General features: G+C 45.6%; 1 protein-coding gene across 7 annotated transcripts in view; it reads left to right on the top strand.

Annotated features, from left to right (window-relative positions):
• Positions 1 to 23,102, top strand: part of LOC119160815 (endoplasmic reticulum transmembrane helix translocase) — a 520,848-nt gene that overhangs the window by 436,897 nt on the left and 60,849 nt on the right. For all 7 annotated transcript variants that reach the window (XM_075881403.1, XM_037413063.2, XM_075881402.1 and 4 more), the window contains one exon: positions 13,691 to 13,887. In XM_075881403.1, coding sequence (XP_075737518.1) covers positions 13,691 to 13,887 — 197 coding nt within the window. The remainder of the gene's footprint in view (positions 1 to 13,690; positions 13,888 to 23,102) is intronic.

Here is a 23,102-nt window from a genome sequence, read left to right as displayed (position 1 = left end):
TTAGGAATTGAATATTTTCATTGTGTTGGGCTCGTTTGTTAACTGTGTGAGTTAACCAGCTAAAGCTTTGTAGTCTTCAACTGAATCGAGCTGGATAGCGATCGAGAGTGGCCGTGCGACGCCTGTGTTACGAGCGGCTCTCGTATTACGCTTGTATTACAATCGCGAATCAGGACAATTGATGTGAATCGTTGTTCAACAACCCTGTTGTGTCCAACATTCTTCTCACTGAAGGTTTGAAAGCTGCATTCAATTCACGAACTAGCAGCAACACCTTGCCGATTCGAATAGTTATAGTTTAAGTTCTCCCTTTACTTTTAGCGTTTTAACCACCAGACTAATTTGGACGTATGCAGCTGACACAGGCTGGCCAAGTCTGCATGTGTAACATATTCACTACTTACATATGTGGTTAATACAAATAGAACAAGTTGTGGTGCCGTGTACAGGAAAAAAAAAAAAAACGCGCACATGGGTGTCAGCAGAGAAGTGGGAAATGGGCACTTGCCCCCTTCAAGCTACAAGAGCACTTGCCCTCACCCAAGCTAGACCAGTGCTGTCACTCTCCACCGCGATGCAACAATGGTTTGCACCCCCTAAGAGAAAATCCTGCAGACAACAATGGCCAAGTGTTCATTCCTTCCGACTGAACTCTAATCTTTTTATAGTAACACCCGCTGCATCAGCGTCTAATCGCATAGGCTCTACGTAGTACAATTCCACACAGAATGCATTTGCTGTCGCATTTTTCGTGACCAACAGGCTACATTACAACAGGCTACAGTACCGAAGAAGCGCGGCGAGAAGGACAAAAGCTGTTGTCAACCCCGCTTGATTTGCCTGGAATCTGCATAGCATTGGCTTCTCCACAGTGCAAATGAACCACCTATGACCACGTGATGGCACTCGGCGAATAGGGGCGCTGAACTCCTGTAGGCGGAGCAAGCGGCGCCCGGAAAACATTGGCGCAACTCTGCTACCTAAAGGTAGCATATAGAGTAACTTTACATTCGCCCACCCACCACCCCCTTGAAGGGGAACCTTGCACATGCTTCTGTACTTGTTGGTTAATGCATACTTAGCTTAGTGCATAGTTAGCCGTGTTCCTGGCAGGTGCATGGCGTGTATATACATTTTAACGAGGCTTCACTGTAATGAGCTGTAAATGTGTCTGTGTTCATGCGTGCGTGTGTGTGTGTTTGTCTGTGTGTCTACACGCTGCTGAACTTCATGCTGCAGCCAGCTTGTTGCTGCAATATGCTTCACAATCTTATGTCACCGCTTTTGTACACAATTATACTTTATTTTTTGTGCTTATATCGTGGGCATGCTGCTTCTCTGTAAATGTTTATGTAAGCTGAGGAAACATCAAACGTAATTAAAGCTACGTTTTCTTACTAGGTATGTGTGATGGAAAGCCCGTGCGTGCTCCAAACACAGAGGTAGCTGCTCCAAAACCAGATTTAGCCTGCTCCAAAATGCGGGAAGGCATTCCCACCGCTGTTGATTGCTCCTTCTTGGAAACAGCTGACAAAGTATAATATGAAATGAAATGGTTATCCACAGAACAAGTGTGCAACAGCTGTGCCAATTGCACCAATTTGATACGATTCCCCATTTCTGTGCCGAGCTAGGCCAAAGCCATGAAATTTGCTGAAATTGCACCATGCTGTGCCAAAATGCCCGACCAGCCTCAAAATTTTCTCAGTTGCAAATAATTTCAGCGAGAAATGGAGGCCATGTACATTGCCCTCCGGAGTTTGAGTCATTACGTAAAATTCTGAGCAAGCGCCCCCACCCGAGCAAGTGCGCCCCCCCCCCCCCTCCTAGTTTGGGGAATTTGAATTTGCTGCCCACTTTCGAGCAAGGGCCCCCTATCAAAACTGGCGCCCTTGCTCCGTCTTTAGCTATTGCTGGATCTAGCCATAGCTGTTAGGCTTGGCGTGTGTTTGGTGTGTCAACGTAGCCAGTCAGTATTTGTTCGTTGTTCCTCGTGGTCGACTTCGCTTCACGATGCCGTCGATGCGTTCTTACACTGTTGCGAAGAAAATTGAGGTGGTTCAGTGGCATTGCCAAGGTGGAAGCAATGCGCACGCGACTTCGTGGCACTTCAACATCTTGGATTGACAACAGCTTGGATTGGATTGAGGCTCCGTGCATTGATAGTATGCAGGACGCTGAAGAGATAGTGCTAGGGTGTCGTGTGCTATCATCAGTGGTTGGAAGAAGCAGACGACATTACTGTTGCAATTTTCAAAGGTGTGATAATTACTCGCGTGAAAAAAAGTCGTAGTTTAGTTGGGCAATGTGGAGAGTGCGACAATTATGCAAGTGCGTGGATTGCTTAAATAAAGCTCTGTTGGATGTTGAGAAATACAATACAGTGTGCAGTAGGTTCTCGTTAAAGGGACCCTGAAACGGTTTGTGAAGTTTTGTGGGTGTTTAGGCTAGAGCATAATCAAATCATTCACACAAGAAATTTAGCGCCACTCTTTGTAAGAAGGTTGCTACGGACAATTATATCTATACCCTTCTTGTCGCCCCTGCCTTGCCTCCTCAACTCATGAGACATGCTGGCAGCCCTCTCTTGAGCAACCTTAATGGTTTGAGCCTCGCCCAATCAGAACCTCTGAGATTGCTCGCCGACAGGTTGCGCGCAATGTCAGAGACCATAGCCTAGTGTGCCCAGCAGCACGCACGCTGCCTGCAAACAGAGACGAATATCGTGGAGTGGTTTATGTCTGCTCTAACAGGTGCCGCCACCCTACCAGCCAATTTTACTTTAGCACATTCCACAGCCAATCCGATCAGGAGACTGGGTGATGTTATACTAACAGACGATGCCCAACTGTGATTGTGCAGTTGAAAATGTGTTTGGCTGAGCCTCGGTGAACTGCAGTGGTTCACAGCTTTGAAGCGTTGTAATAAATTACACAGCATACAGAGAGCTTAAATCAGTCTGCAAATCACCCCTAAAGGGGCTCTGAAACACTTTTTCAAGTAACCATGGAATGGATTTTCTGAAAAAGTTTATTGCCTCACGAGTTCAACGCCACAGAAATTTTAAGAATCTGTCCAGTACGAGCACAGTTATACCCCTGTCACACGGCACGTGTGACAGGGGTATAACTCCTGTGTAACATTCGCAGTGAATGACATTCATAACGAATACCATTGCGATCTTGCATTCCAGGTCTACTCAACCATGTAAAATGACATTCACAATTGATGTCAATGTTTATCGGTAGGCTGCTAGATACCAAAAAGTTGGTGCATTTATTTTACAACTTCAGTAGAAATAAAAATCCTCGTACACATTCAAAGCAAGACTAGCTTAAAGCCGCTCACAATTTGCAGTCTGCAATATTTGGAACCGGGACAGCATTCATGAATTTGTGGTGGGGATGAATGGTAATCAGTGCAAACAAGCATTAATTGCTTTCCAGCTTCTAGGAATGAAGCATCAGAACCGACTGAAGTGCCTCAAGTTTGCCATTGGAAAAACATCACTGACGACTAAGGATTTGGAGCTGCGCCTACACGGCTATCTGTTTACGTTAGGCTTCGACTTGATTGGCAATTAACAGAGAACTGTGGTGCTTCCTAAGAAAGGATAATTTGTTTGAAAATACTCTCCTTAAACTGGTGCCCCAAAACTTGTGTGTGTTCTTCTACTAGCAAGTCTAAGGTAGCAACGCTGCACCAAAACAATAATGAGCGTTTTTAAATACGGCCGACAGGAGGTGATATAGCGCCAAGTCGTAGTCTGTAAAAGAGAATAACTCAGAATATAGCTGCACGAATTGCTTCCACTATTGCGTTGTACGTTAAAAAGTTACAGAGAAGTTAACAACCTTTAATAAAAATCTGAAAATCGCTTACACTAGCTTTAAGGTGTCGGTTTTGTAATCTCTTGTCAAGTGCCTGTTGACTAGATTAAAAATGTCGTGCTTTCATAGGTTCGGTGAACACATTAAACGGGCATGTCATTAGGTGTGAATGTCATTCACTGTGCCCGTGTAGCACCCACGGAAATGACATTAACACCTAATGTCATTCGCAGCGATTGATATTACAGGTGCCGTGTGACAGGGTTGTTACAAAGATTTGTCGCACGCTGCAATCGCATTCTCTCTTCTCTCGTCCGGACTGAAGCACTGGAAGCTAAGCAGGGAGGGATGGCATGGGCTAAGTAAACATGTTGCACGCGCCTCATGACCTTGAGCACTTTTTTTTTTCTCTTTGAATTTGTGACTTTTTTAGTGTGATCACGCATGCATGCGTGGATAAGTGGCGGCCTCCCGCGGCTATACCTGTAACGACCAAGCGTGCCATGTTCAAATCAGCCCATGGCTGATAGAAGGCCTTCTACAAGTGATTTTTGAGCCTCTTCTATCATTGATCTATTTTCATGGAATGAAAAAAAAAAAAATTAGGTGGGTCGCGGCTGTGAAGAGAGCCACAGCGACAGGTAGCCTTTTAGTACCAAACGTTGAAGCCAGAGTGTGCGAAGACCATTTTATCACAGGTACATGTGTATTCACAATAAAAAACTTGAGCATGAATTTGCTGTGAATATTATATTGATATATATTATATTTATATATAATAATATATATTTATGTATAATATTATTTGCTAGGTGCATCTGCACGATATAATATTATATCGTGCAGGCGCACCTAGCAATGATATTGTTACGTGGAAATAACAGTAGACAGTCCGCAGCCACAGTTCACCAACAACGTCAACCTCTTCACTTTCAGTCTGAGGCACCCTTTTCCACTATGCCCTGTTAGCGTCAGCCAAAACCTTGTTACAATATTAGGAATGCGCAGGTGAAATCTACTTGCCATACGGGATGGGCGTCGGCCATTGCACCCACATATATGACAAAAAACGCAAAAGCTTCACTCAACAGTAAGCTTACTGAAGCACTGGACGAGTCCATTTGTGTTTATCTTGGTCAAACTGTGTGCCAGGATGGCTCACAAAGGAAGAAGTGCATTAAAGAAGTGCATTAAAGAAGCGCATTAAAGAAGCGCTGCATTTAATTTATTCAGCGACGTCTATGTTTGACTGTATTGTGTGTGTGCCGCTGTATCGCGCTGCTTGACCAAGATCAGCGTTCAAATAAGCAGCTGACTTTGACTAAGAAATGCATCTTATGGTGCGCTGAAGGCTTTAAAAAAAAGATATCTCAACACGCTCACTAAGTGCTGCGCTTTATGCCGATCGACCGACGATGCCGGCCGAAGCAGCGATCCCGAAATAAATTCTTAGCACACTGCTACAGTCATCCCCATCCCCCGAGATCTTTAAAATGGTGATTTTTTATCAGCAGTAACGTTTCATACAATATAAACTGTCTTCTGTATTGATCGATATGCTAGCCAAACTGATAGTATCCTCGAGCAACATAAAAGCATTGCAGATCCTGTTAGTGCGATGAGGAAGTTTCTTTACCGTTCATGGCTTTCCTAGGTTGTCATTGTCACAGTCAGGGTTAGGAAAAACAAAAGAACCAACTTCTAAAGCACTGATATTGCACGGATAGGTGCTTTTTTAATGAAGCGATACGAAAATGGGCACGTGCCGTTGCTTACCCACATGGTGCGTCGTATTGGAAGCCGTCGTATACCATAGTTCCCCTGCAATTGCCCATATTACCGGTCGCCTATTTGTGCTTTCTCTTCGTTTGAGGTCCTAAAGACCATCTTTCAACTTTCTTAAAAACTGCTTGTTTGATCACACCCGTTATCATCATGCAGATGCATTTGCTTTCAGTGCGGGCTTAGGAGACGGAGAGACGACAATTTGTAGCACGCGAATGAATGCAAACTCGACTGGCTGATGAGAGTGCTGGTGGGGTGCTAGCTAGTGCAGTGTGCCATTATGCCACCTGTAAGAGCTGCACATCTACCATAGTGCAGTTGACTTTTGATTTCTCGGACGCCTAAAATTTCGGACATGCCTGATTACCTGAACTCATCTGTGGCACCGATAAGGGGGGACACCCCATTAAAATTTATATATATATATATATATATATATATATATATTTATTGGTGAAATTTGATCAAGCTTTCCTCCTGTATGCGTTTAGACATACTGATTTCAAATCTGCAAGTACTTTTTCTGTGCAACAAGTCCTTTTCAAGATATTGAGAAATTCGTGTTTTTTGCATTGACAAATTTGGAAGTGAGTTTTCTCTTGAATGCTGATCGTGATAAACGACAATGGCATATGAAAATGGTGCTGTATAGTCAGAGCTTGCAGTGCTACAAGAATGAATGCTCTAGACTGACTTGGGCCAAAGTTACAGCATGTCGAACTTTTGTAAGCAAAATGCTTTGGTGACACCCTGGAGAAATTATTACTTTTTGAAAACATCTGTCGTGTTATTCATTCAATATTTATGCCTACTTGACTCCCCATTTGTCCCCTTTTCTAACAAAATAAGATTCAAGTACCACCTGAGATATTCTCACTCCAAAACTATATCATGATCAAAAACGCAGTTTTGAGAAAACGAGAAAGAACTTTTCAGGGCAAGTTAGAAGTAATTATGGAAATCTCTTGAGCACTACAGTGATCGAGGATGATACGAGGCTAGAATGAACATTTTACAATAATCTCAAATAAAATTAGCACACCTGAAAATTTATTGGTAAAACTCAATAATAACTTCAAGAAAATATTTTTTAATGTTTTTAATAATATGTAACTATGTACTAGTTCTACTGCACTCGTCAGTTCACCACCTTTTTGACAAAAAAAGAATTATTAAGACCAGTTGAGTAGAACCAGAGATATTGTTGCTCCAATATGACACCATCAGGAATGCCACTTTGGGGAACAAAAATGCCACCAGGTAAAACAAAAAATTGCCGTTTTTTCGTGCAGCCCTCTGGAGGTGAAAATGCTGTAGGCCCATGTGCTCAGATTTGGGTGCACGTTAAAGAACCCCAGGTGGTCAAAATTTCCGGAGCGATTCACTACGGCGTCTGTCATAATTATACGGTGGTTTTGGGACGTTAAACCCCACATATCAATTATCAATTATTGTGCAGCCCCCGCCGCGACAGTTCCATCAACGTGAAAATATCGTTCATGAATGTCTGACCGTTCCAACTACAGAGCATTGCACGCGTGGATAAAATGTTTATCTTAAATACATTGCACGACTTTTCAACATCGGCTCAGCACGAGTTCCATGCCATCATCTTTTTGCCACAAGAGTTGCACTTCACTGTCGGTTTCTTAGCGAGGTCTCAGTCGCGGTCACCCATGACTGGTTTTGCACACCCGCCATATACTTTGGACCACGTTTTGCAACGTAGAGAATCAGAAAGCAGCACATTCAGGATCTCCAAGTCGACCATCAAATACGAAGCTGCAGTGTTCTCGGCGGAGGCCAATATGACGCGTCGCTTGCATCGGTGAAAACCGCAGTTTTTTGCACTTTTGTCGTTGTCGACTCGGGTCGTTTACGCATGACCTGCTCAGGAGCACTCACTTGGGCTATGTCGCTGCTCGTCACAGCTTCAGTGTGAACTCCCACAAGGCTAGAGTTAGCACAAAGAATGCCGTCGTTCTCGGGCGAATCGCTGTCCCTTTAATCTTCGCGGGTCCCTTGCTTATAGCTTGTAGAGCCGGGCGACAGCATGCGCTTATCTTGCGGACTGCTAGTACCTGCGCCGACGTGTCGGATGCCCCGGCACTGCAGGTTGCTTGCTCATCGGTTGCAGAGCGGCGCGATACCGTGCCGTTGTGGAGCGGACCGCAATCACCTCCTTCGCCATTATCGGGTGCCTAAGCAATGACGCTTGCTTGCTGATCGCTTGCAGAAACCCGCGATGTCCTGCCGTTGGCATGTTTTTTTTTTTTGTTGTTGTTTTGGCTCGCCTTCGGTCGATCTTATTCACCGAGTGGAACTTTCTCGGTCCTCCAAGTACGCTCATTGTAGGGTCGTAACCTAAGCCAAAATAGCGCCTCAACTAGCCAAGTTTTCAAATACAGCGCCCTAAGCCAATCAGACCACGTCTTTTTAGCCACGTGATCAGAAGTGGCCAATGAAAGGTTTTACGCTTACTTTCTTTTTTCTTTATTTGAGGAAGTGGCGAGCTCATGCTACCCGACCAAGCGATAATAAAAGCCAAGTGCGAGTGCTTTTCAACGATACCAAAATGGCCTCGTTGGAGTGGGCCGTTCAAAAGTTGCAGGCAGCCGAAATAAGTGCGATTTGTCAACAATTTAAAAGGCTGGAGGCGTGCCAACATATCTTTTATTTACTGTTATGTCGTTAATACGCGGGATTTCGAAATGAAACGTCGCACACAGGTGCGCGATAGTAGAAAGAATACGAAAATGTCACATTTGAAAATTCGATATTTGGGCAAATTTTCGGGTCGCAAAAGCCTCATAATGTTAGTGTATTAAAAAATCACACCTTATCCACGAAGTGAATGATAGTGAGTAGGGCGAAGGGTCGAAGGGTGTTATCAGTTAACCGTGAATCATCTGTCCATCTGTCTGCCCGTCAGTCCATATGTCAACCTATCTGTCTGTCTGTTCGTCTGTCTGCACCTGCTGAGTGAGTCATCAAACTAGGTGGTCACGAACCACGACAAGCTAGGAGGGACAGATGGCTTTAGGAGCTACGCCCCTGAACGTCCGAAATTTCGGATGTTTATAGCTTTCATAATATGATTTCCCAGACTTTTTACCGCTAACCGCAGACTCCATGGCAGACTCGAAGTCACTAATGATGTCATTTAGGTTGTTTTCGTACCCTTGAACCCATTGCGCCATGGCTGCCGTACCCTCGAAACTGCAAATGCCACGATCCAGTGCATGTCAATCCATTGCCGGTCGTAGATTAGTTGAACCTGTGGCCACAGCCGCATGGTGCTGTGCAGCCTGCACTCCGACAGCGGGAAAAGCTATGCTCTTTTATTATGGTATAAATGCTTTCCAGCTTCTATGGGAAGCCAAAGCAACGCATGGTGGCCCTGCGACTCTGTAGAGGCAGCGCCATCTTTGGTAGAAAAGTAGAAATCGGGGTGCATATGGCGCGTTTGCTCTTCCCGCCAATGCGCTGCCGCTCGCTTATGTGCTCCTGCAGAGAGCACGTGGTGCATTTGAATCACATCACAATGTACCACCTGCAATGCGGCTTCATAAAGATCTTTGAGCTGGACAAGCACTTCCGAGAAGCGAATCTAATAAAAGGAGTAAAGCTCGTCAGCCAAGTTTCTGACGTGGAGCAGACGACAGAAGACGAGGGCGCCCAAGTCACTGCAGAATACATTTCTTAGGCCCATGGCAATACTGTGTACGACGCATGCCTCGTGGTAATTAAGTGTAATTCTGCCGACGTAAAGCCACGTACTTTATTGATGTGCTGCGTTTGAAGAAAACCATATAATTGTTGTTTTGATGTGGTATCTAACAGTAGCAGTTGTGTACTGCCATGTGGAAACATTTGGGCCTGCGAAAAAATAATGAAAAACTAGAGGTATACGATCACGGCATTAAAATGTCCGGGACGCTTTAGAGTCATGTCTTTCATGCCGCGGGAGCATGACCTGCTGACTTCGCCACGAAGCAGCAAGCTGACCTTAACCCAAGCGAGTCAAGTTCAACTGCTCGCTTCGTTCTTTTTTTTTTTTCTGGCTCTCATGTCATGCTTGCTCTATCTTTCACAAACACAGCTGTGTTCGCCGACTGTGACTTGCTGAAAACTGATACAGTTTTACGCGTGGAGAGCATCTCTTGGTCTTGTCTGCATTGTTGTGGCAGCCCACAACTTCGGACCTCACCGGCACTTCCCTGAGAACGCTTCTTTTATTTCGGAAAGGCACCTTTGCACAGCGAGCGTCCCATTTAGGCGCGCCAAGCTGACGACACAGCACCTAAGTTGCCTGCACCCACTGCAGAACGTGTTGCGCGCGTGTCGCATGCACTCCCGTTTCGGCAAAACACATTGACTCGCTTGCACGCTCCCCCGCGCCTACCCTCAAATTTTCCGGAGCTCACTGCCAGAGCCAGAAGCGGCGTGGTTGCCTCTCCGCAAACTTGAGCTTCGGTTCTTTATACCTATTGTCTGCCGTCGGGATGCTTGCAGACTTGTGGTAGGCGATGCGCAACAGGGCCCCCTCCCCGAAACTGTTTTCGCCACGCGAGCTTCATACTCGACACCAAGACGGTCGTCTTGCCTGGAGTGGACAGCGTTTGCAACAAACTTCCACCCGCAGACAATCTGCATGCTACCGGTGTCTCGATTTTAGTTGGGATAACCTTTGAGGGCTTCATTGACACTGACGAAGCCTTCAAGCTGTGTGGGGAATGGACAGATGACGAAATCATTCAAGTTATGGAAAATTCCGCCGACTCTGTCATTGAGATCGAACAGAGCCCCTACACAGCCAACGATCTCGGAGTTCATGAAAGCACTGACACAGTCATCAGTGTACAACGACAGCATGGCGTTAGCTGAAATTCAGGGGGGACGCAGCTTTGGCATCGCGAAAAATGGCAAAATATCGATTTCTTGAACATCAACTTTTCAGTTTCTGGAACCATTTTTTTATCTGATTCTAAAATATCTACACTGAAAACCATGCAGAAGGGCTTTGGAAAGTTTGTTTCACCTTCCTAGATAGCGAAACTTTTTCTAGAAATCCCGAGAAAACAGCGATTTACAAAAAATTATAGCTTCACGATGGCGCGGCCAGGAGCTGGCTTCTTTGGCTCATTGGAAAGAGCATTTCTCCATGTTTTAATTTCTCACCTCAGCTGGCTTTCCCCTTTAAAAACAAGCGCACAAAAGACAAATGTTAGAAGGTCTTTTCGAGGCCCTTGATTTGCTGCAGTCGCTGTGTTGCTTCTGCTCGCCTCGCCATTGGCCCGATGCTCGCTCTGGGAGATTGTCTGCTGCTTGTGCGCGGCGAGGACATGGCTCTCGAATATCGCTAATTCGTGACTTCTTCATGGCTCGACTATCACTTAGGATATAATTACACTTTATTTAAGAGCTGTAAGCGAATGCATGATCAGATTACTACGAGCGGGCGCACAGTCTACGAGTGCGGCGCGTCATCGAAGTCGTCTTTAGACCAAACTTCGCTGACGGCCAGACTGCGGGCAAGAACGACGTGATAGCACACTCGTGGCGACGTGCTTCTTCGCAAGCAATGAAGCTGTAAGTGAACTTATGATCAGATTACTACGAGCAGGCCCGTGGCCTTTGAGCGCGGCATGTCATCGGAGCCATCTTTAGGTCTAACTTTGCTGACGGCAAGACTGCGGGCAAGAATGATGCGCTAGCGCACTCGTGGCAATGTGCTTCTTCGCGAGCAACGAAGCACATCACTCGCTAGCTCCTTGGAACCGTGGACGGCAATTTTAAACACCGGCAGTGGACTCCACAGTCAAGCTCGTCAACTTTCTCCCCCCCCCCCCCCCCTCTACTGCCAAAGATTGCTCGCGCATCCTCAAAAATGTGACACTAAGCGCAGTGCGCCGATTTTTGGTTATCATAGCGACACATTTCGCGCATCCTCGCCGAACGCCCCCGCCAAGTGCATCACACGCCGGCTGCACTGTCCACGTAGTCGCGCACTCCACAGTCATATGGAGTGCTGTCAATAAGCTTTTGTGATGCAATTTAGACGTGCTTGGAGCTGTGCGTGGTATCGCCAGAAGCATGTACGAATGTTCTGAGACAATGAAAGCCTCATAATTAGTGTTTCCTTAAGCGACCTTATGATGATGCTTTTCACAGCTAGAGGGGCAAAAGAGCATGTATAAAGCAGGGGCACGAACTTTTATATGCCCGCCTAGTGTCGTTAAATAAACTTTTAAATTCCTGTGCCACCAGTCTCCTGCCCATAACTTTCTTATATGTAAAGAAGGCATAGGCTGTCATGGTGTGAGCCATTTTTTTTTATGCAATAAACCTCTACAAATAAAAAGTGTTCAGTGATTATTTCTAATCAAGTGCTTAATTATGCTAATGACAGCTTGAACAAAAGAGAGATGTGTAATCATTTCAGTATATGGTCTTATTCAGTTACAATCTTTTTTGTCATGCTTATCACACCACTCCTTCGTACAAAGAGCTTGGTTTGAAATTCGTACTTGTTCTTTGTAAATCAAGAAAAGGAGGTTATGAAAACAAAAGGCAACAAAGGCACACTGGTCAGAGACCATATGCCTGAGAAGTCACATATCACAAGACGAACCTAAGATCACAATTTTTAGGTGTTTTAAAGACTTAAAGAGAATTTGAAACTTTAAATGCAGTTTTCTCAATATTGTTTTTTTTTTTTAGTATTATGCACAGCCCCACCATGCGGTTCAATGAAGAAATAATTTGTCTTTCATTAAGTATTTGTGGTATCGCCTCGAAATTTATATGGAAGCACTGTGTGGTCATTCTTAGTGTCTGTGCCAATTTTCATAAATGTCCAACTAGAAACAAGAAAGTTCATTGAAAAAAGCCTGTTGAAAGCTTTGACATTCCTTTTCTCACAAGTGTGTTTTGGACATTGTGCATTGCTCGTGGAAATTGTAGCACAGGAATGACTGGACTGATTTTGATGCAGTTTTTTTTTTCCTGAATCCCAAAACATTTCTTTAGTGTCTGACAATCTTTGAATTCTTGTTTATGGCCCAGTTTTTTTCTAGAAGATGACTTGTACATGACACTGTTTCTGAAAATGTGCCCAGGCTGCCATGATGATCTCTATAATAAAAAAAAAGAAGTAAAAAAAACTGAGATTGTCATAACCAATGGTCTTCTTTTGAGTAAAGATCAACACCATTTGCAGCTTCCTGCATGTTTTATTACAGTTTTGGGCTTTCGATGAGCAGACCATATAAGTCGAACCACGTAGCATGATGTGACTTGAGAACTGCTCAAAGTATCATGATGAAACTGCATATTTCCTTATTCAAGACACTTATGACTATGCACTCCAAATTTCATTGCTAGGTCAACAAAAAAAAAGGCTTTTTTTTTTCAACGCCATCTTTCCCCTTAAGGTGGTTAAGCAAAGGCGCCTGGGCAGACGCCTTTGCTTGAGAGCCTCCCCAGTAGACCGCCGGCTTACACACAATGGTGCCTGCCCAGACGAATTGCCGTGCCAAACTTAACAGTGGGCAAGTCGAACGCTGTGCAAACGAAAATAAGCACCTTTTTTTTTTTCCACGCCTAAGTGCTTACAAATGCGGTAGCTCCAGCCGCATCGCATTGTTTTTCTTTTTCTTATTTTTAATATACTAAATGGCTCTTTTCAGAGCACCTGAACAATGCATTTGCTGAGTTGCAATGAGTATTGTGTACTCCGACTGTGACCCTCTCCATTAGCGAAAAATACCTATTAGAAAAAGTGCGGTTTCAATGGCATTCGTTTTTCCGAACTGCCTGATTTTCCACTTGTTTTGCAGTCCCTTGAGGGTCCAGAAAATCGGACATTGACTGTAGAACAATTTTGCGTGCTTTTGTTGTATGATGAAGTGCACTTTGGAGTAGTGCAATACTTCTTGCTTGTTTCAGAAGTTGGATTTAATTTTGTAAGTTCCAACCATTTTTATCGAAAATGTAGGACGTAAATAACAAGTGCACTCCCTAATTCACTAGAATATAAACTTATTTTGGGCATGTATTGTGCTGCTATGCAGTCTGCCACGTGATCAAGCAGGGCCGGTGCACGCTGGTGACGACACTGCAGATGTTCAAGATTTTAGCACTGAATGCCCTAGTGCTGGCATACAGCCAGAGTGTGCTCTACCTGGATGGCATCAAGTTCAGCGATACGCAGGCCACGCTTCAGGGGCTCCTTCTGGCTGGATGCTTCTTCTTCATCTCACGCTCCAAGGTGAACTAAGTCTCAACACTGTGTAAACGTTAAAGGCGCTGAAAAACAAACATTGATGCTCACTCCTTTGGCTCTACATTGGTCTCCAACGTAGTGCTGTGTTTCTTTGTCCTAAAGCATTGGAAATAGTTTTTTATGGTAAAAAAAAGAAAACTTTTTGCGATGCATACATTCTTACTTTGTGTTTGTAAATTTTGTGTACAGTGTTCATGTTACACTCGGACTTCGCACTTCAGTATCAGTTGCATGAAATTTTTAGACTAGGTCACGAGCAGCCAAGCTAAATAAAATTAGGCAATTCTGTAGTGTTGTAACTGCTTTCAAATTGCTTGTGATTTCTTTATTAGTCTAATGCAGTTTGCAAGTGGTCATTCTTTGTCAAAGAAGGTAGGTTTGTGTACAGGGACACAAAAGATCAAGACCACACTTACGAGAAGAAATGCTAAGAAGATTCAGAATGCATGCCTGTCAACTCCACTGAATTTGGACCAAATCTCTCAATTGTACGAATGATATCTCGAATCTCCCGAAAATTAGCCGCTGCAGCAGAGGCGTCTTTTTTTTTTTTTCTTTAGATCACAGGCATACATCAGCCTTACCTGCTGTGATGGTTGCGGTGCTGTGGAATAGGGCTCGCCACAACACTTCTAGTTTATTATAACCATACTGTCAAGTGCTGCTAAATATATTCTAGGCACCATAGTAACGCATCGGGGTGAAGGTCGGTGGTCGCGAAACCCACTTACCACCGTACCAAAAGAATGTGAGGGAAAAAGTACCACAACTTTTGCATCTGTCGGCCTTGGCCCCTGCGATTTGTATTCTAGGCCTGCGCCGCTTGCCCGAGATGCAAGTGTGTTTGTTACATGGTGGTTGTGGGGGAGGGTGTCAAGAACAAAGAAGTACAGTAGAACCTCAATGATACGTTTTTGAAAAAACAAAAAATGCGGAAAATAAACGAACGATCGGAAAAAGCATACAATCGGAATCCAACTAAAATTGAGGCTGACAAATAGAGTGTAAGGGCAAAAAACATTTATTTCTCGAAAAACATTGTAATTTTCTGCTGCTTCCTCTCACTTTTGGGCAAGAAAAGATTATTCTGCACACATTGCAAACCCTTGTCAGCATTTGTATTGTTTTTCGTGCAAAAGAAGCTTTGTAAAGTTTCCAGTACAGCAAGGGCTTTGGCGAAGTTAGCTGGTTGGTGCATGCTTTTGTTCTCCCCACTGTCTTCTGGTGCCTCGTCCCCCACCTTCTCCGCTGTGTTGCCTCCAGCCACCTCTGTGACACTTTGCATCTTGCAAGTCGGGATGTTGTTGTCTATCGAGAAAATCTTGGCGAAGGGTGCATCGGCGCCGATGAAGAGCTCCTCATAGATGTCGTCAGCGATGTCAGATGCGCACGCCACAGGAGTCGTGTTTGGTGTGCTCTGTATTCTCCGATGCAAGGTGCTGCTGAAAACGGCACTTACTGGAACAGCTGCTAACAGTTTCACACGTCATACTGCCTCTAGAAGTGCTCAAGTAGTGCATTGCCTCGAGAAGTGATAGCTTCTCGGGATCATCACCTTGTGACACGTGAGCAAAGAAGCGCCGCACAATATACTTCGGATAGAAATGTTTCACATTCTCAATGATACCAGCGTCGAGGGGTTTCAAATAGCTAGTTGGGTTGGCAAGTAGAGACACGACACGAACGTTGCAAAGGAATGACTTGTCCTTCGGATGAGCAGCACAGTTGTCCAAAAGAGCACGCCACTTCTCCCCTTGCATCCCAGGCGTCCGTCGAGGTAACACAGGAAGCATTAAAGAATCTTGCAGGTCATTCATGCCTTCGTGTTATTACTAAGTAGATGAGGGATGTTCCGCAGGCATGTTGATTTTTTTGAATTTTCCAATCTTCCATAACTTCATCATTTCACTGCCGTGTTCGTTCCAACAAAGCAACACAGTCACTCGGTATTTGCTGACCTTTCCACTGTAGCAAGACTCGCCCTTCATGCTCAACGATTTGCTAGGTTGAACACGGGCCTAGCTCATCCACATTGTAAACATTGTGTGGATCATAGGAATTATGGCGGGGAGCAGTGATAACCAGTTATCGACGCTGGCTGGATTCACACTTGCTGCCTGCTCATTCACCTGTCGGTAAACAATACCATGCCTTGCTGGAAAGCGACTTATCCAGACGTTGGAGGCGGTCAAGTCATCAATGCCAGGAACATCGGCCATTTCGAGTGCTTTCTCCTCAAAGGGGCCCTGCAACACTTTTTGCACATAGTCAGAAAATGCTGCCGATCAGTACTAGAGGCTCCCGACAACATGCGGGCCAAATATTATAGCGCAGCACGCGGCCCCGAATTCACAATAAATTATCAAAGTCAGGTAAAAATTGCTTTCTCTTCTCTCGACAAATCACGCAATAAGCCCAAAAATCACTCGTAGTAAGCCCATCTATCAGCCATTGGCTGATTTCAACATGGTGCGCACGGTCGTTACAAAGATCGCTGCAAGAAGCTGTCACTTGTCTACGCAGGCGCGCGCGATCGCACTGAAAAAGCCTCTTATTCGAAGAAAAAAAAAAGAGAAAAAGTGCTCAAGGTCACGAGGCCCGCATGACGTTTTTTGTTTGCCCCTCCCATTCCTCCCTGCTTAGCTTCCAGCACTTTCGTTGGGGTGAGAGAAGAGAGAATGCAATTGCCTGTGACAAATCTTTGTAACTCCGCTCGTACTGGACAGATTCCTGAAATTTTTGCGACGTTGAATTTGGGAGGCAATACTCTGTTCCAGTGAATTAATTCCATGGTTACTCAAAAAAGTGTTTCAGGGCCCCTTTAAGCGTGCTGCCATCAAAGTTAACTCTGGAAGCCCGTGCTTGCTTGAACCACTTCCGAAGCACCTCCTCCAGCTCTCCGTGGCGGGCTTTACGGGCTTGCTTTGTTGCGCCACCGAATACGAAGGCATTCCTCTTGATCTCGTTCCGCTTCGACACCACGGTTTTCACAGTAGATGCTGGCAGTGCGTTCATTTGCTATGTCAATTCGCTTCCTCTTCGGGTTCCTGTCGACAACTGCTAGGATATTCAGTTTTTCCTTGATTGACAAGGGCCTGCGCTTCCTCGGTGCCGTGCTAGCTGCAACTGTCTCGAATCGTGAATTATATACGGTTTTCTGCAGCGGCGAATGAGCGCTGCCACATTGCAACAAAATGGAAAGGTGGGCTAGTTGGTAATTCATAATTGTTCAGCGAACCGGGAGCGCGGGAGGAACACACACACGAAGCAAAGAGGAGGCACACAGCACGTGCTCTCGTTTGAACACGTGATCTAATGGCCTTTACTTTTCATTTCACCGTCGCCAATGGCCAGCCGATTCGCCACCGCCGCTTGCAGGCTGAAGGCCAGCAAGCGGCGGCGTTGACATGTTGACATGGCAGACAGTGCAGTGAGCACCGGTGTTTCACATACTCTCACATTGTTGCCCGGCAGCGCACTAAGCTCAGCAAACCGCTAACGAGTAGGCGCTTAGCCATGTCCCCGATACGAGAGACAGAAAAAAGCGTCTTTTCTTTCCTCTTTTCTTCATCTTCTAATAAAGAGCCACTTATATAACAAAACATATTTTCTAGCTAAGCTTGCCTGTGCCCGCATTATCTGCGCAGCCCGTTTTTCGCTGTATATATAGGCTGCAGGGCAACGTCCACCACACACCATACCGCGGCTGCGCCACCGAGGAGCAGGCCATGGCGCTTCGATACAGTGGCGCCATCTAGTTTTCCTTAGAAAACTACCTGCGGAAATGCGTCTATACTGAGCAACATTCGACCTCACGAGCCTTGCACAGGACCCGGCCTGCATTTTGGCATCGGTGTAAGAGTGGTCTCTATTGGCTGTGATATCAGTTACCTCATTCTCAGCGTCGTACACAACCACGTGCACCATTGGCTGCATTGTGTGTGAAGTCGTCCATCTCGTCACAGCTGTGGCGCAGAGCACGTGCGCTGTAGAGAGCCTCCACATGGGTACGCCACGGACAACTATAGCAGAGTTCTGACAGTGGAAACGTGAGAGAGCTCGCATTCGCCGGTCTGATGCGGAGTCCGGGCATGAAAACAGGCCTGGGGGGCCAAGTGCTGGCAGCAACTGCATACCAATGATCCTGCAGCCTTATGGGCTGTGCTAAATCACGAAAACCACTGTGCTATAGAAAATAACAGGCATTTTTTAAAAAGCGTTTGAAGACTAACGGCTCATATGGGACTCTGTGTGGGAGAGGGGTGACATTGAACGCAGCAATAAAATTGCTATCGCCGCGTGCAATCTGCCACTTGGCGCTTCTCAAACACGCGAGAGCGTTTTTTTTTTTTTTTCCACATCTGAATGAGAATTCTTGATCCCAGAACGTATCATACCACCCCAGTTTGCCGCATTGCTGAACGTTGCTGCTGAATAATTCTAATTTCTGCGAACGTATTATGCGGAATGCATTAACATATAGCTATATAGGGGCATTTTTAGTTTTCGCAATTTCAAGCGTAAGAGCGGGGAAATCGTATTATGTGAGAATATATCAAGGAGGTGCTACTGTACTTGTGTTTGTGGGCTTATACACAACTGAGTGTCCGAGCTTTGTGACTGCACAGAAAGGTGGCAAGTATGGATACTGTGCTACGTGTACCTGTGATGTAAATGTTTCGCACGGTGGCAAGGCCGACATATCGCTTCACAGAAGCACCAGAACTACGTTCGTGCTGTGGAGGGGCAGAACAACATTGGAGGTTTCTCAAAAAAAAAAAAAAAAAAAAAGTTGCAAACACAGTGTGATCTGTGCAGAATTTTTCGTGGAACACAATTTGCTGCAAAACTTAAATGATCACGCAGGGCACTTGTTTCGAAAAATGTTAGCAAAGTGCGAGGACGCGAAGTTGTACTGATGCGGACGTACGAGAACAACTTTCATCGTCAGAGGAATGGCTGCAGATCAGATGCCAGAAACATTATGGTGGAGGCTCTGAAACGCCGTGCTTTCGCAATCGCAGTGTACGGAAATGACAACAGTGTGTCGCAAATGTCTCAGACTCTGTAATTCCCGATATGCAAAAAAAATCTCCCCCCATTCGCACCTGAAAAGCTAGATTGTGTCAGTGCACTCTGACCATTTTAACAAGGAAGGAACAATCGTATTTAAATGCCTTTTGGTCTACTCATGGTGGTGTGGTGTCATTTTATATATACAGCATAACCTCATTATAACAGACCTTCATAGTGAAGAGGATTTTGGTCTGCTGTAAAAGGAGTCTGTATTTACTAGAATCTAGGCCGACCCTGATTCTGAGCTGACCCCATAAAATCCCAAGCCCGGAGAAAAAAAAAAAAAAAAAGCTTACCTTGAATGTTGGCCTAACGAAACAGTGGAGATAGCGTTCACAAAGAGAAAACATTTATTAAACATGATGATGAAACAAAGAAATTAGTTCCTGATGCAAATAACTTGAGAAATATAGAGCCTCTAGTCTTGTTGTGGGTGTTTCTTTCACGTCGTTTTTTTCTTGCTGCTTCTAGTCCGATGCCGCGCTCATCCTAAGTCGTCGTCTATGCTTCCGTCGTCGCCGACTTCTTTCTCGCGTCTTCAAACAGTGCGCAATTCTCGGTGCCATCAAGTGCATTGGATTTGCTGCACATCTTAAAAGAGCACACAGTCAAAGTTTCAGGGTTGTCCCACGCTGCAACCCCTCCAATGGCACACTTTTTTTTTTTTAATTCACTCCGAAGTGTGTAATGACACCACGGACCCGAGCTAACGGGAGGGTTTCGGCTCCCTCCCACGCCTAGCTGTGCATGGCTGAGCCGTGTCCGGAGAAAAGGGGATCCTGGGGGTTGAGCTGACGCTAGGTGCTTGGACTTTTAAGGCCCCTCGGCAGAGGCAACACACCCCTTTGGCCCTGGCTTCACGTAGACGGTACCCCCAGATTGACCCGCCTGGGGGGAATCGGCAGTCGCCTTTTCCTGTCTCCCCCTCACATCTTCGTCTTTTCTCTTACTTTAAATCTTTCCTGTCCTCTACTCTCTTCCATTGACTTCCGTGTTTCCTGGCGGCAAGGGTTAACCCTATGTGGCTATCCTACCTTGGATACACCATATTCAGTTATAGTGGTGGTGTACAGCTGGCGTCTGCAGGGCCTGTGCTTACAGACCCTGCAGCATCCCCTTGTAGGACTCCATGGTGGGTGGCCGGCGCCGCTGCCGAAAATAAACATTTTTTTATGGCTAGTTCCTCCCCCCCACTCCCTGATCCGCCCTCACAAAAGAGGGCGCACCGATGAAGTCTTCCAGTTTTTGGGTCACTGGAAAGTATCCTTTCCCCGATTCCACGTTATCCACGCTGACACACCCGGCAAACCAGTGCGAACACTTTCACCTTTTCTTGTTTCGATGTCTTTGACAGAAATCTTTGGCCCAGGATATAAAGCATCGAGAATGGCAAGTGGTGACCTCCTGTTGGAGCTACGCGACCAGAAATAATATGAAAAACTGTCTAATCTAGTGAAATTTGGAGATACCAAATTAATAGTAACCCCACACCAAACCATGAACACCACCCGTGGCGTTGTTTCAGATGATGACTTGTTAGGGCTGATGGAGGCTGAATTCCTGCAGGGTTTGAGCGAACAGAATGTCATAAATGTGAAACGAATTAGGATGAGGAGTGATGGCAAAGAAGTCCAGACTAAGCACCTAATACTTACTTTCAGTTCAAGTGTACTGCCTGACTCCGTTGAGGCTGGGTACATCAGGCTTCGAGTGAGGCCATATATACCGAACCCTCTCCAATGTTTCAAATGCCAGCGGTTCGGCCACAGCTCACAGAACTGCCGAGGCCGCCTAACCTGCGCGAAATGCAGTGCTGAAGAACGCTCATCTGAAGCCTGTGAAAGCTCTCTTCACTGTGCGAACTGTAATGGGGAGCATGCCGCATACTCACGGTCATGCCCATGCTGGAAAAAAGAAAAGGAAATTGTCACATTTAAAGTAAAACAAAACATTTCCTTTAAGGAGGCACGAAGGCAGGTGTCCTACCTACCAGAAACCAGCTTTGCCGAAGTGGCGCGTCGGGGGGCAGCGCCACGGCGGCCTCCGGCGGCTGTCTGGCACACGCGTAGTGAGCCGGCAGTGACGCCATCCGCCCCCTCGGCTGTTGCAGCCAGTGCTGCTCCGCCATCTAAGAAAGACCCACTAACCTCCGGGCTAGGGGCCGCGAAGGCCTCGTCTTTCGAGGCGAGGCCCTCAAGGCAAATGCAGCGCTCGCAAGAGGGCTTGTCCAGTGCCTCGCAAGAGGCAATGGACACAACACCGAGCATGAGGGCGCAGCAAGCGCCTAAGGATCGGCGCGACTCCGTCGACCAATCCAAAAAAGAAAAATCTCGTGTCACGGCCCCTGAAAAGGGTCCGTGAGCTAATTTTCCATCCTTGAGCACACAGCACAAAACAGATCTAAAATGGACACACAGATTTTACAGTGGAATGTGAGGGGGCTTCTCCATAACCTCGATGATATTAGAGAACTCCTTAATAAACATACTCCAAAGGTGCTGTGTGTTCAGGAAACACATCTCAAGTCCACACAAACAAACTTTCTTACGCAATATGCCATCTTCCGCAAAGACCGAAACGACGCTGCCGCCTCGTCGGGCGGTGTCGCTATAATAGTTGATAAAGGTGTTGCTTGTAAGCAATTAAACCTCCGAACTTCTCTTGAGGCAGTTGCTGTCCGAGCAGTGCTGTTCGGGAAGCTACTAACAATTACTTCTATTTACATTCCTCCGTGCTATCAACTTTCGAAGACACAATTTCAAAGCTTCATTGATGAACTTCCTTTGCCATATATAGTCGTTGGTGGTCTAAATGCACATAATCCCCTATGGGGCGACTCCCGTTTGGATGCACGACGACGCCCAACTTTCTGTTTTCGTCAGGCGCATGTTTACTTAACAAAAAAGAATCAACATATTATAGCACTACGCACAACACATACTCTTCTATAGACTTGAGTATTGTCTTGAGTACACTAATTTCATATCTGAAGTGGTCAGTTCTCAAGAACCCCTTTGGGAGTGACCACTTCCCGATAATTTTGAAGCTAACTGAAGAAGGTACGTGCTCGCCTGACTTTCCTCGTTGGAACACCAAGTCAGCCAACTGGGAACTGTTCTGAGAAAACACATTTTTAGATGGAGATGACATTGCTGATTTTAATATAGACGATGCTGTGGCATACCTAACAGGTTTTATTATTGACGCTGCAGTGAAATGTATTAAGCAAACTAACGGAATGACTAATAAGCATCGCATCCCATGGTGGAACGATGATTGTCGGAAAGCGCGAAATAGTCAAAATAAAGCTTGGAGATTACTCCGAAATTACCCAATGGCTGAAAACCTCGTCAATTTCAAACAGGTGAAGTCACAAGCCAGAAGAACTCGTCGTCTTGCAAAGAAAGAAAGTTGGAATAGGTACATCTCTGGTATCAATTCTTACACCGACGAAACAAAGGTTTGGAATGGGGTAAACAAGTTAATGGGCTGGGAGTCGCACCCCCCTACTCTTGGTGAATAGCCGAGGTGAGGGCCTGGAGGAGCAGGCAGACTGCCTAGGCGAACGCTTTGAATATGTCTCAAGTGCATCAAACTATACAGAAACGTTCTTAAAATTCAAAGAACGCGAAGAGCGGCAGCCCCTTAAATGTAAACGTCGATCCAGTGAGACTTACAACTGCCCATTTACATTAGCTGAACTTAAGGCATCTCTTGCGTGCTGCAACAACTCGGCGCCAGGTGTCGATCGTATAACGTACGAAATGGTCAAGTACCTTCACCCCGAAGCACTAAAAACACTCCTAACCCTCTTCTATATCATGTGGGCAGCTGGGTATGTTCCATTGTCATAGAAAGAAGCTATAGTCATCCCGGTACTTAAACAAGGCAAAGATCTGTCCTTGGCCGCCAGCTACAGGCCAATAGTGCTAACAAGCTGTCTATGCAAACTATATGAGAAAATGATAAACCGGCGCTTAATCCACTTTCTAGAAAGTAACAGTATACTAGACCCCCTTCAGTGTGGTTTCAGAGAGGGGAGGTCGACAATAGACCATTTGTTCGCATAGAGACATACATCAGAGATGCATTTATTCATAGGCAATTTGAACTTTCGGTATTCC

Source organism: Rhipicephalus microplus, chromosome X (assembly GCF_043290135.1).
Source record: "Rhipicephalus microplus isolate Deutch F79 chromosome X, USDA_Rmic, whole genome shotgun sequence".
NCBI classification, from domain to species: domain Eukaryota; kingdom Metazoa; phylum Arthropoda; class Arachnida; order Ixodida; family Ixodidae; genus Rhipicephalus; species Rhipicephalus microplus.
The sequence above is the reverse complement of the archived record's forward strand: the minus strand, read 5'-3'. Positions and strand labels throughout refer to the sequence as shown.